The sequence below is a fragment of the Nannobrachium achirus genome (genome assembly GCF_963921795.1).
Source record: "Nannobrachium achirus genome assembly, chromosome: 4".
Lineage (NCBI taxonomy): Eukaryota > Metazoa > Chordata > Actinopteri > Myctophiformes > Myctophidae > Nannobrachium > Nannobrachium achirus.
The window spans coordinates 37,215,557-37,228,848 of record NC_137813.1 but is presented as its reverse complement, the minus strand read 5'-3'; the positions used below and the strand labels follow the sequence as shown (position 1 = coordinate 37,228,848).

General features: G+C 40.6%; 1 protein-coding gene and 1 long non-coding RNA gene across 2 annotated transcripts; both read left to right on the top strand.

Annotated features, from left to right (window-relative positions):
- The first annotated feature begins 2,896 nt into the window (after positions 1-2,896).
- Positions 2,897-5,392, top strand: LOC308283229. Its single transcript, XR_013961907.1, has 3 exons — positions 2,897-2,975; positions 3,401-3,441; positions 3,882-5,392. It is a non-coding gene; the product is annotated as an uncharacterized lncRNA (long non-coding RNA).
- Positions 5,393-5,570: 178 nt separating this feature from the next.
- Positions 5,571-11,807, top strand: prr14 (proline rich 14). The gene is made up of 5 exons (XM_080723942.1): positions 5,571-6,596; positions 6,986-7,130; positions 7,559-7,668; positions 9,499-9,567; positions 9,877-11,807. Exons 1-5 carry the CDS (start codon positions 5,626-5,628, stop codon positions 10,181-10,183), a joined length of 1,602 nt encoding a protein of 533 aa, XP_080580068.1. The 5' UTR covers positions 5,571-5,625; the 3' UTR covers positions 10,184-11,807.
- The last annotated feature ends 1,485 nt before the right edge of the window (positions 11,808-13,292 follow it).

Below are 13,292 nucleotides of genomic sequence, written 5' to 3'. Positions count from 1 at the left end.
TGGATCATGCTGCCCAAGACTGCATAGTAGTACAGTACAGTATAAAACAAATAGCCATTGTCTGTAAACAGTTGAAGTGAAGACAACACAGGCAATGTTTATACACCAGTGCACCACCCCACCGGTCCACCCAAAAGGCGGTGAAAGTGGGATGTCCGTGATTTGGTGTGTAGAGTTAAGAACAAATAAACCCTGCATAGGATGGATTTGCAGTCTACCAAGTCACTGGTACTGGTCATTAAACAGTAATTAACTTCAATTTCCAGGTCACTCGAGGACAATTGACTGTCTGACATGAATCCATGTTCGTGGGCTAAAGGCTATGCTTTCTGCGTTGCCTGAAGCGGCGTCCTCTGATTGGTCCACTGCCCAGGAAGGCCTGTCTGGCGGAAAGCTATGTCGGCGTGCGATTGGCTGATGAGACGCGACTGCTCCGCCGTGATTGGTCGGTGTGATGTGACCGTCTCCTTGTGGTTGTTGGATGTGTCGATTGTCGAAGACGGAGGGCTGAGGAGGGCGCCGTCCGTCCGGGTCCGGCATGTCTGTTTGTTTACGATAAACATGATCACAACAGCGTGCTGCCTCTACAAACACATCTGTGGTGAGTTTGTTGACGTTAGCCGATCTGATAATGAGCACTGAATTATACTGGGTTGTTGTGAACGCGTCCGTTTCCCCGTTTACCGAAGATTGCGCGCAAACGCCAGCGAGTGTTGACGTCTGCTAATGGCTCTGACTATTCCCTGGTTCTAACGTAATGCTCGCGGTTATATTTCGTCGTACGACTGCGTCGTGTGCTGAAAGTAGCCGATCTACAAGCTCATAACGCTCTGCGTGCGCGATGCGCCATGAGCTTGTAGATCAGCTACTTTCGGCTTTTTTTGTATGAATCCGGACGGCAACCATGCCATGTCTGAAAAACGGCACCCTGTCCCCCTGGGTGGGACGGTTAAAACACGATATGGACTATTTTGTAAAATGAAACTGTAAAGACTGTTCTAGCAGGGTTCTCAACATGATGATGACGCTGGGCTGTGGGCTCTTTAGCGATGGATCATAATAACGAACCATTGAATATATGAACCTGGTCTTTTCCAGCAAATATACCGAACTTCTTTTTGATCCAACCCGCCTTGATACCCGTATGAAATGATAACGATCAAACGCTGATGTTCAGTTGACTAAATGTATGCTAAGTGTCTACTTTGATACACCTGGCTTCAGTTTCAGTAGGCCTATTTATTTAGCCTTTCATTTTAGAAACATTCCCTTGCCATGCTTTGCATTAAATTAAATAAAAAATGAAGTGGAAAAAAGTAGACCTAATCACGATGGTTGACGCATCACCGATTCCCCACTCCCTAAATTCGTAAAGAAACGTTATAGCTCTGGAGTTAAGTTTATAGAAAATATACGTCTATCGAACTCAGTTTACGCCCCTGTGCTATTATTATTATTACAGTTGATATGAGTGGCATATCAAAGTTATAGCCTATTCTCATGACAAGGGTCTTTATTTAAAAATGGCACTTATTATTGGAATTTATAAACTATGCCCTCCCAGTCCACAAAGTGGACCAGGACTGGAGTAAAAATCCCATTTTCTTTTCTTACAAAAAAATAAAATATGTATTTCAAAATTTGGAAAATCTTTTGAAATATTTCATTTTATTTTTAGAAAAGAGAGAATTGGGGCGCCTGCTGGCCTAGCGGTCTAGGCGCATACCACATAGGCTCTGATGCCTCACAGCATGTCACAGGTTCGAGTCCCGATCCCGACAACCTTTGCTGCTTGTCGTTCCCCGTCTCTCTCACCCTGTTTCCTGTCTATCTCTCCGCTGTATACTATCATTAAAGGCAGAAAAACCCTCAAAAATATATAAAAAAAAAAAAGATAAAATATAATAAGCAGTAATGAAAATAGCCGATCTACAAGCTCTCAACGCGGAGCGAAGCGCTGTGAGCTTGTTGAGCTAGTTTGGGTCCTTGGGTCACTAGTTTGGGTCCTGGACTCCCGGGCAAATGTCTAATTTATCTTTTGGGTCACAGGCTAAAAAGTTTGGGATTGCAAACAAATAGTCATTTTGTTTTTGTGTCCACTGACTTTATGTTGAATTGATATCCTGCATGCTTTTGTTTTTTGTTCATTATTGTTGTTTACAGAGGAAGACAGACAGTGGGGAGAGAGATGTTGACATATCCCCCTGACTCAGATGCTATTCCCCCAAACCCATTCTGTAGTGAACCTCCACCACCTCTCCTTTCCCTTCCCTCCTTCACTCCCAGGTATAGTTATCCTGGCACCATTTGTTTTGTTTATTTATGTTTGCTCATTCTTTTTTTTGGCATGACATTTGTTTTAGTTTTTTATTAATTGTTATTAGGAATAGTGTAGAGACTATGTTCACAACTTTCCTCGCTGTGGTTGAAACGGGAAAAGCTGATTTATAGGCTATCATTTGGTGTTTCAAATATTCACAGATCTCAGGAGGATGAGAGAAAGTCTGGCAGGAGGAGGAGTGGTCGCATTCAGGGGTCGAAAGAGCATGTTCCGAAAAAGCAGAGCCACAAGGACTGTGTGGCATCTGAGAGATCATTCAGACAAACTCCGTCCTTCACCAAGCAAGAGAGGGAGAGTGCCATGGTATTATTATAAGTCTAAAAATCTTTATTTAGGCTAGAGATTAGAGAAAGGAATGAAAGGAATATGAATGTTAATTATTTGCGGATACAATGCCAAACCCAACCAACTGTAACACTCATGTAATAATACAAGTCTTTTTATAGTGTACTTTACATTGAAACAAATCTCAAAGTGCTACAGTACAATACAGTAAAAGCAGTTGCATAAAAACGACACCTCTAAAAAAGAAAGTCTTGCATGTATCTTCCTGTAGGTGCAATTGTCTCAATCTCTGTCAGTAAATCTGCTGAGAGTCGATTACGCACAGGTACAGCAAGTAAAGCAAAATGAGGTTGGTCTTTTTCTTCCCTTGCTCCTTGCCCTCTCTTTGCTTAATCTGGCATGCTCTCCCTCATTGTTTTGTCTGTCTATCTGACCCTCTTGTGCTTTCTCTGGCATGTCTGCATGCAATTGCCTGCATTTGCTATTAGAGCTTCCCCCTGATACTTATCTGTTCTTGCAGAAGCTCATTAGAGCTATACTGTACACTACATTACATTGGTGCGAGGGTTAATTGGGTGATTTAATCCTCCTTCATGGTCTGTTGCACCTGACAGACAAGCAAACAAGTCTTACTGTGACCTACTAAACCTAGACGGCAAGATGTACAGTATCATCTTTGTCTACCGTCTATTTGTTCTTATTTTTTTAAACACAAATTGTGTTATTATTTTGTACAGAACCTACAACCTATATTATGAAATATTTTCTTTGCAGGATACCCTTGATTCTGAGGTTACCTCAGGTTGCCCAACAAAGTGAGTATGCACTCGAATTGTTTTGAGCTTGTTTTGTACATCACATTTATCACATGTTTTGTATTATTATTACTAGTTTAATATATTTTGCAATTATCTATAGTAAGTAAGAATCTACTCATCTGTCCTCTGCAGAAAACGTATACTGCAACAAATAACTGTATTCTTGAAAGCAGTCACAAAAGGCTCTAATCAAATTAGGTTTATTTGGCGGACAAATGTTTAAAGGGAAATGGATGGAGACACTCACTAGATGTCAGCATTTCAGAATAAGTACAGTAAGGTCTTGTCAGAGCATCACCCCTAGCTTAAGATACAACATTTACTCTTAATGCGACATTGAAAGGAAACCATTTGTTTTTCTTACATTCCCTTTCAGTGAACAGACCATTTTTGTCAGGTTGTCTCATACTTTTTTCCCATGTCTTTGTCAATTATAGGCACCAGACAGGCAGAAGGGTGGATGCTAATCTATCTGCTAAAGAACATGTAGAAAAACGACAAATTGGAAACACTGCAACTTCATCAGACATGGATAGGTGTGGGGATTTGGCCGTTGAAACGGCACCTGCGCAGACAGGATGGGTTATTGGCCCATTGTTTCAGTCGTTGAAATCAAAGATGGCCAGTTTCACAGAGATAGTCATGACCCCTGTTAAGCTTTTCAAAGCTAATAGTCCTCCACTAGCCAGTGACCCTGCAGATGAACTGAAGCAGTGTAAGCTGCAGGCTCACAGCCGAGCATCTGATGGTGGCTCAGAAACCAGCAAAAGCGTTCATGCACATGGCCAAGCTAAGAATCACAACAAGAACATGGAAGCTGTTCCAAGTGATAAGCATATATCTGGTTTTACGTTGAGTTCTAGGCAGCTGGGAGTAAATGACCAGCTGGTTACTTGCTCACCCCAACAACAGGGCACTGATTTAGGAAGTGGAAGGAACCTCAGACGAACTTCCATTAAAGACTCTCAAAATGTAACGTTTGTTGCTGATTCATCGCCACACGGCTGTGCAGTGGATGTATGCGCGTCACCTGAGAGGGAAACCGACACACTTTATTCTGTGCCTTTGCAACACAGTCCGTTGCCTCGCAGTCCTTCTGAGAAAGTGTCCAAATCTATGGGTTCATTTCACAGGTCCACCTCTGATAGCCCACGTCTGCCTGATGGTAATACAGACGGCAGTCTCTGCACTCGAAAAAGCCTGCGGAATGCATCGAAGGGGGCCACCCTGAGTAAAGCACAGGGTGTGGCAAAGTGTGACAGTGTAGCAGATTCAGGGATGAGAATTGAGAGAGCAAAGAGAAGATTAAATCTGGGCTCGAAGACCGTCACTGATTCAGTTTTGATGAAGAGAAAGAAAGTGATAGCAGATGAATGTGCAGAACATGAAATATCGAGGGACAAACTGAATGTGTGGCCAGGCAATGGCATACCAGGAGGGTTAAAGGTGCCAAGGAACAGAATTGTCAAGATGGATACTATCCAAGACATGGAAGTGAAGCTCTGTGCTACTGAAACAAAGATAAATGTTTATAAGGATCCAAAAAGTAAATCAACTGTAGGACAGAACAGAGTCAACAGACAAAATCAGTTTGTGAAAATAAATGAAGCACATGCTGAGAATGTTTCTAACACCATGATAGCTTCCTCACTGGACCATAATAATGGTGTGTCTGAGATTAGCCAAAGGGACAATAATAGGAGGAATACCAGTGGTTCAAAGAAACAAAAACAAACCAATAGCAGTCTCTGTGAACCTAACAGCAATGTTCAAAATGTACAAATGGAAACTACCATGACAACCACTTTGACAAAAGAATCCCAAGACAAACGGTTCTCAGGTGCCCCCGATCAGCCCATGCAGGTGCAGCTGTGCAGTTCTCAACAGACATCAGAGTTTCCCCACAGCTCAGACGACTACATGAACACTGTAAAACCACTAAAAAGGAAACCGCAAAAACAAAAGCGTTTGATTTCAGAGCCAGGCAGCACTTTGGATTTGATGGAGGAAGGCGGTAGAATCGGTCCCAAGCATTCATCCAAGAGGCTGAGAAAGGACAGCAGGGTATCTGTTGAATCTGAGCTAGGGGTAAAACAATTCACTGAGCCAAGTATGGACAACTCTACTCCATATGATACAGTAAAAGGAGTCCAATCGAAACAAATTGGAGATAAATTCTCCATGGAGTCTGTGCCTGTACATTATGAAATGACACCAGCAGAATGTTCTGTGGAAGTATATAAGTATACCTTGAAAGATGTCACTAGAGTTGGTGTGAAAGAGATGAGTGTTAAATCTCTCACAGACAAGATACTTCTGACTGATGGTGAAGCCACTAACCAGAGTCAGACCAAAGTTATTGAAGAAAAAGAAGAGGATGGGAGGATGGATGCATCCACGGATGGAGTTGACATCAACGCTTCTGCATCTGAGCTAAGTCACCATGCAAGAGGAGTGAAAAATAAGCGAAGGAGAACTGCAAACCAAAGGAGGAAATGCAGAGTTGTGTTTAGTAAAAGACATAACGATGATGAGGATGAGACCAGCACAATTGCTGGTCAGGAGTTGGACTTGGCAGTAGTTACACGTCCGTCAGAAAACAGCTTTTCTAGTGGCCTTTTACGGAGTTACTCTTGCCCAGACATAACATCCCATATCCACCATGACACACCCTGGAGTCCTACAGCACACTGGTCACAGCATGGCAAGATCGACACGTCCCATCAGCACCAGTCGCCCAACATTCCACCTATTCTCCATGCACATAAATCGTCCATGCGTGCTCGCCGGCACACTGTCTGCAGTGTGGAAATAGAGAGAGAGATTGCACCATTGTGCCTGCGAAAAGAGGTGTACCCCTCAAGGAGGAGATCTTTACCTTGTGGAAACCTCACCCATCACCTGTCGGCACTCTCTCCTTCTGCGTCCCTCTCTGCCCTGGCCTCCTGTTTCCTTTCAAGCCCACTGGCCTTCCTCTCTAAGAGGTTTGAGAGCAGAGTGGCGGCCACCAGCAGCAGTGCTCAAAATCCCGTCTCTTCCCCTTCCTCAAATAATGTTTTCACGGCTTCCACGTCGTCACCCAGCTCCTCTACTTGGCAGTTGTTCCCCTCAAGAGCTGACACCTCTGCAGCCGCTGACACCTCTGTCTCCAGGTAATTTTAAAAAGCTGAATGATGTTATTATTTATAGATGGCCTCCCAGGTTTTATTTTGCCTGTTGGTGTCTATCTCAAGGTGACTTTTGTGATGTGGTCCTGCTTCATGTCCAAGCCATCTCAGGCGTCTGTGCAACATCCTTGGTGATGCAGTTTTTTGTATAGTTCATTGTTTGAGATTTTATTAGGCCAAAAGATCTGGCATATTCGTCCGAGGCATCTGTTGTGGAACACGTCCATTTTCCTCATGTCTGTTTTTACCACTCGCCAGCTCTCTGAATCATACAGCGGAACAGACTTGATATTCCTTTTTATAGGATCATCTTGATTTTAAGACACCGATGATGGTGTAATCAAGATTTATTCTGATTTTGTCCCTCTTTGCAGTTCGTTGCCGCAGATTCCACTGGAGTGTGAGACTAGACAACAGAGTGGGGAAGATGAATTTGGTGAGGACACAAGTTGTTCCAGTCAGGACTTTGATGAATTAACATTGAGAGAGGAGAAGTCTTTTTCGGATTCGGAAATCAAGGTATGAATTATTGTACCCACTTATACCCACTGTAATTACATGACTAATACTTATTGGCACTATTAGAAAGTTTCTTTTCATCGTCACTGGTTGATATAATGTATTGTCAGACAGAGATGATGATTGATACATTGTTTATTGTTCTCAGAGAGGACATTTATTTTACACAGATGCACACAACGTAGTAAATTGACATACCATAGTTACTATGGTAATACAGTTGTAATACTGTAGTACCAGTGGCACTAGAGTATTACAGTAATGCATAATCTGGACAAAATAACAACACAAACATACAACAACACACAACCTTATACAGAAGAGAACACAGGCTTAGTTGATTACTGATCACTGAAGTGGGGCACTATGCTTATTTAGTGCTCAATTTACGTTGATGTCTAGTGAGTTTAACCCCCTTTCTCTCACAGGTGGTGAAAAAGCAAGAGGAACGGAGGAAGGTGTCGTCCATAAGGATACGCAGAGGATTACCAAAACCACAAAACAATCTAACACCTATGGGCCTGCCCAAAACCATCAGGTACATAATACAATGTCTTAGATATGAGAAATTCTGTAATTTGTGTACGGTAGACGGTTTATTCCTAAAGCTCATGTTTTCTAGTTACTATGTTGTAACTGCAGAATACTGGGAAATTCTACATAAATTGTTATTGTGATCTGACAAACATGAAGTTGACATTTTTGCCAATACCAAAAGCCTTGAACACATCAGGCCGGCTGTTGGTTGGTCAGTTTTGTAGTTAAGCTAATCCTCAGCCAGGGCAGCATATACTGTAACCCTGCGCAAGAGTTTAAAATATTTCATCTTTAAATAGGATGGAATGAATAGGGTTAGATTTCAAATATTAGATTTATTGCATAGCAACGGCAGATGCCACGTCATTGCCATCCCTCAACGGTCTATTCATTTCTGCTTGTTAAAACGAGGATATGTTAGATATAAGGCTTCATCCAAGTGTACTAATTCTTACTTTCATAAGAAAAAGAACATTTTACAGTTTGACATATCCAGTGCTGCAGTACACAGGAGCCACCTGAACCCAACCGCAGGTGTTATTAACTCACCTGCATTCTGATCTGCTGTTTCAAGGCAACATTAGCAAGTTAGCAAAGTACTCTTTAAAATGCTCTGAAATGTTTTTCGAGCTCATAAAATAAGGTAGGCTACAGGTTACCATAGGCTTATAGAGCAGGGTACCCACGGATCCTCAAAATGTTTTAAAGGACCTAATGCGTGTTCCTCCACACGTTAGGTCCTCTCGTTGAATCTGCCTGTATACATTCCATATTGCACAGAGAACCAATTTTTAATTGGAGACAGGCTAATAGATCATTGCAAATTAAAATCTATTTTTCGATTCAGTTACTATATCGTTACACCCCATTGCGTCATTGTGAGTAGAGGGACATGCATACACAATGACAACCTCATTATTATTATTTTTTAATGGCTTTATGGTAAAATGTCATGTTAGCCACATGGAGTAAAGGCAATGACTCAACATAATGCAAATAACTTACATATTGCATATTTACAACACATACTGTAAATGGAGCACTGGAGTAGGCCAGTCACAAGTAGGCCAACAACTGATCCGCTTTTTAGAGTGAACGTATTACAGTATTGATCTGTGGCTGACACTTATTGATGACCGTGATTGATCACTAGTATGGCATCAACGTGTTTTGTTTGCCAATAAATAAGGGAGCACACAGCTACTGATGCAGATCTTGTATTTTACTGGTACAAATAAAACTTCTTCATCACAGTCATCAAGTGTAAGACTTGTCAGTCTTCATGGTCTTCAAGTAATATTCCACTGTGTGGTAAACATTTAAGAAGAAAACAAATAAATAAGCTAACAAGGTGAGCCGAATGGTCCCGATCTTAATTTAGGTTCTGAATCCCAATCCAACGACAAAGCTTCAAAGCTCTGGACCAAATTTTGTCTCAGCCCTAATCACCAGGTTAAGGGATATTTATGCTTCTGTACGTTTGATTTTGTGTACATTTTGGGTGAGAAAGAACGTACGTTAATTTTTTGAAATGCATAGTTCCTATACGGTCTCTGTGTTCCTTACGGTTCAATAATCCTATGTACATATTGTATCCACTAGATGGCAGTTACCCTGAATGGAAAGCAGACTGCTGAGACCTGAGGCAGATTCTAAAAACACCTTCTAAATCCTGACCTATTCTGAAAAATATATAAAATAATTACAACACATTGTGTTGCTATATACTGTACATAGCAGCAACTACACCAAAAGGGATTCCCAGATTGAAACCCAAAAGGGGTTCCCGGTCTAAATGGGTTAATAAGTTGTTTCTTATGTGTTATAACAGGCTGAAAAAGAAGGACTTCAGTTTGGAGGAAATTTATACCAATCAGAACTTTGCCATGCCCCCTGAAAGGTGAGACAATTTCATGTATCAATCATCACATCCTGGTTTTATTCTTTATACCAATTTAGCTATTACCAATACATCCCGATGTACTGCTGTCCCTGACGCTTCCAAACACCATTGTTGGTCTGGAGTACTTGCCAAACAAGCAGTAGGACTCACTAATGCAAATGACAATGATATAATCCCCTGAAACACAAACAATTGTGTTTGTTGGAGCACCCGGACCAACCTTGAAGGGCAGCTGACAATCAACTAGGTGCAATCTATACCATCTATTTGCCTTTAACCGTCATTCATTTCATCCTCATTTTTCAGCCGACTGGAGACCATATTTGAGCTGCCACATAATAAACGGAATGGTTCTCAGTCTGTCTTTGGCCAGAAGCGTATCAAACGTTCCGTCGAGTTCCCAGAGGTCGGTGTGCCAAGAAAGCCAAAGAAGCCAGTGGTTAGTGCTCCTTGGAAGGCCGGGAGTACCTCATCCTTGGGTAGGCCAAGGCGCAGCAACTACCATAATTCTAAAGATGAACCGCCTATCAGCATGCAAGAACTGGACTCGCTTCTTTGCACCAAGCTTGACCAGTTAGATTTGTGGGTAACGCTTGATGAGGACAGCAGCTGATAGATGTTTATCGAAAATGATTTTACTTTGCAAGGTTTAAAACAGTGGTTCTCAAAGTTGATTCCAGGGACTCTGTGTTTTCCTTTAGGGGGGTCTAAATTGACCCATGCAAGTCTGTAACTCTCAGTGTACAAATGGAACCAAATTAACCCATTTGTACACTGTCAGAGTTAAGGGGAGACCTTGAAATGTGAAAGTTTGAGAAACACTGGTTTAAAAGATGATACAAAATGCACCACAAAGCTAGAAAACGTAATTGCATTTTATTAAACCATAGCCTCCATCCAGTAGGATGTTTCACATCTTGTGGAACTTCTGATCACAAAATACTTATCCATCCATGAGCTGTATTTATTAGTGTTGTCATGATAATAAAAATAAGGAATTATGCTATTTTCATTGTGTAGTATTGGTAGACTACAAGTTATTTAAAAAATGCAACATACGATCGTAATTGTACCTCTTTTCTAGAAATAGTTTGTGTGTATTTGTTCATATGTATGAATTTTCTACCTTGCCCATTTCTGAACATGAATAGCCTATCAATGTTTCAGCCATCCATGTATGTTACTTGTAGAATAATTGACCCCGCCCAGAAACAAACATTTTCTTACTTACATTTTTGTACAGTGAATCTTATATATGGTAAACCGTGATGAGCCTTTTCAAGCAATTATATTTAAACTTTTTGGGCTCCAAATGATAGTTTGCTTTGTTTGTCTCACTGCTATTACAAGGCCTGAATAACAATCCTTGTTATTTCAGGATTTCATCCATGTGGCTTTGTTTCAAAACATTTTCCTCTGGCAGCTATTTTCCCTCTTAGAAATGCTGAGCATAACTTTGTAAACATGCCATTGAGAGATTTGTGTGTGATTTGCTAAAATTATTTTGTTACGATTAGGTACTGTGTATCTGCTAATGTCCCAAGTAACATGGAGCAAATTAAATGTAAATGTAGATCTTTTTGATTCAGCTCAGGGGTAAAGAAAGCTGTCCTTGATTGTCAAACATTTTTAAGGCTGGAGGCTGTAGAAAATCCAACATGTAAATGTCATACCACTCCCAAAAGCATTTTGCACCTATTGTAGAGGTATACAGTAGATATGCCTGCTTGATAGCTTCTGTATGTCATTATAATTGGGGTTTCTTCATTGTGATATTTATATTTGTATAGCAAATGGCATGTTGAAGAACAGCCTGTATGTTTTCTTTAAACCTTTGCCTAATATTAATAAAGATTGCCTTAATTAAGATTTTCTGTATAAATAGGTATTTCATACGTGATGTATTTGTATGTATTGTATGCCGCTTTGTAATAATCTTTCTCTGTTTTCATGAGGGTATATGTTGAAGCTTGAGAAATTCAGCACAAGTGTTTTTTTTTATACAAACCTGTTTAATGATGTTTATGTTTGAATATTATATAGCATTATTGATATATATTACATGTAACAATGCAACAAAGAGAACCTATACCTTTTTTGGCTAATACATGTTGTTCATAGTAATGAAGCACTGCCGTGAATTAACATCTTTGGTAATCTTCCAAGTTAAAGTCCCAATTTCAATTTAAATTAATACATTTAACTATTGTTTTAATTGGCTGATTTCATTCAACAAAATCACAAATCTACCATCACCATTTGTGTTTAGTGATGGTAACCGTTCCAGTTGAGATGGAAATAGTAAGGACGGGGCTTTACCTTGGAATGACAAGCAATTCTTTAATATGCATCTTTGTCAAAGTTAGTTGAAGAGTCATGTCAAAAAGTCAAATAAATTAAGCAGAGTTTATCCAGAGAATGTTTTCCTGTTGTGTATACTCATTTGTCCTTACACATATACAGTTCCAAAAATATAGCGGTAAATAACACACAAAACAAAGCTTTGCTTGCTGTATTGTAACTTTGCAAGCGTTATGACAAAAATAAAAGTACCAAAAAATGAACGATGGAATGTTGGAAGAGGAAATAGACTGCCAGCAGTCATTTGATCAACAGCAGTTTCCTGTGTGGTCACACTGGTGTAATGGGTCTTTGCAGCATTGCACTACTTGCAGTTTGTTTGGAATTCAAATTCAAGTTGTGTACTGTTTATAATATGTACAGTCATTGTGGAGGTTCAAGAGAGTTTCTCAGTCTATCAAAGTGAGAAGGTAGGACACCAGTGCCAATAATATAGGGATCGAGACCAGTACACAGATCCACACCCCGATGGAGATTTTGGTCCATTTTCTTGCGCGGTTTGAAAACTCTTTCCTCTGTGTACTATGCTCTGCTTCACCTTCAGCCTGTTGTAGCAGAGAGAGCAAGACAACAATTTTGAGTTAGAATTAAATAATGTCTTTAATTATGGCATGATGGCATCATAAACATAATGATGAGCTGATATTTTACATGGGGAGCTTTAATTGACATATCAATGAAAACTTGAGATAAAGGAAATAAGGTACCTTGATTGTATATATCAGTGCCACTATTCCAAAGCAGGAACAGCAACAGATGATGCTCATAATGGCCATTCTCCTGTTCTTGCAAGAAGAGTTAAGTTTTTGGCAACAGGAAGGCATTTGGATGCAGATGTCTGTACCTTTTTGGGGTTCAGGTTTCAGTGGGTCTTTTTCATCTGCCACTGTGTCCGTGTTATTAACTGAAGCAGACATTTCTGCAAAGGCAGAAGAAAGATGTGTTTAAAACAACATTTCAGTTTGTATTATTATTGGTATACATTCGTTGTGTTGTTAGACCACTTTTATTTGGGCAATATCATGCTAAATTGGTCCCAGCTGACTTCCAGGCTGTCACACCTGAGATGAGAGCACACAGGCAGATAAGAGAAGTATAGCCAGACAGTCCGTGTCTGTTTGTGGCTATAACTCCCTGAGTCCCTGGATTGGCCCCTATGCCCTCAGGATGACTTCACCCATTTTCATCTTCATGTCCTCAGGTCCTCACAAATGCCCATTATAATATGGTCCCAATTGTTTGTGTACTCAGCCCTACAGTCTAAAGGTCTGTGTCTCAGAGGAGTGGAGTGGACAGTTCAGAAACCTGCCTACCGGTGACATCATCAATAGGGAATATAAGCTAATAACCGCAGGCTTTCT

Bases quoted from the DNA above. Each gene is read 5' to 3' on its own strand.
- prr14 (XM_080723942.1), top strand. From the start codon at position 5,626: ATGGAGTCTGTGCCTGTACATTATGAAATGACACCAGCAGAATGTTCT. The intron at 7,131-7,558 runs GTATGAATTATT...TTTCTCTCACAG, and splicing joins TTTCGGATTCGGAAATCAAG to GTGGTGAAAAAGCAAGAGGA. The intron at 7,669-9,498 runs GTACATAATACA...GTGTTATAACAG, and splicing joins GGCCTGCCCAAAACCATCAG to GCTGAAAAAGAAGGACTTCA.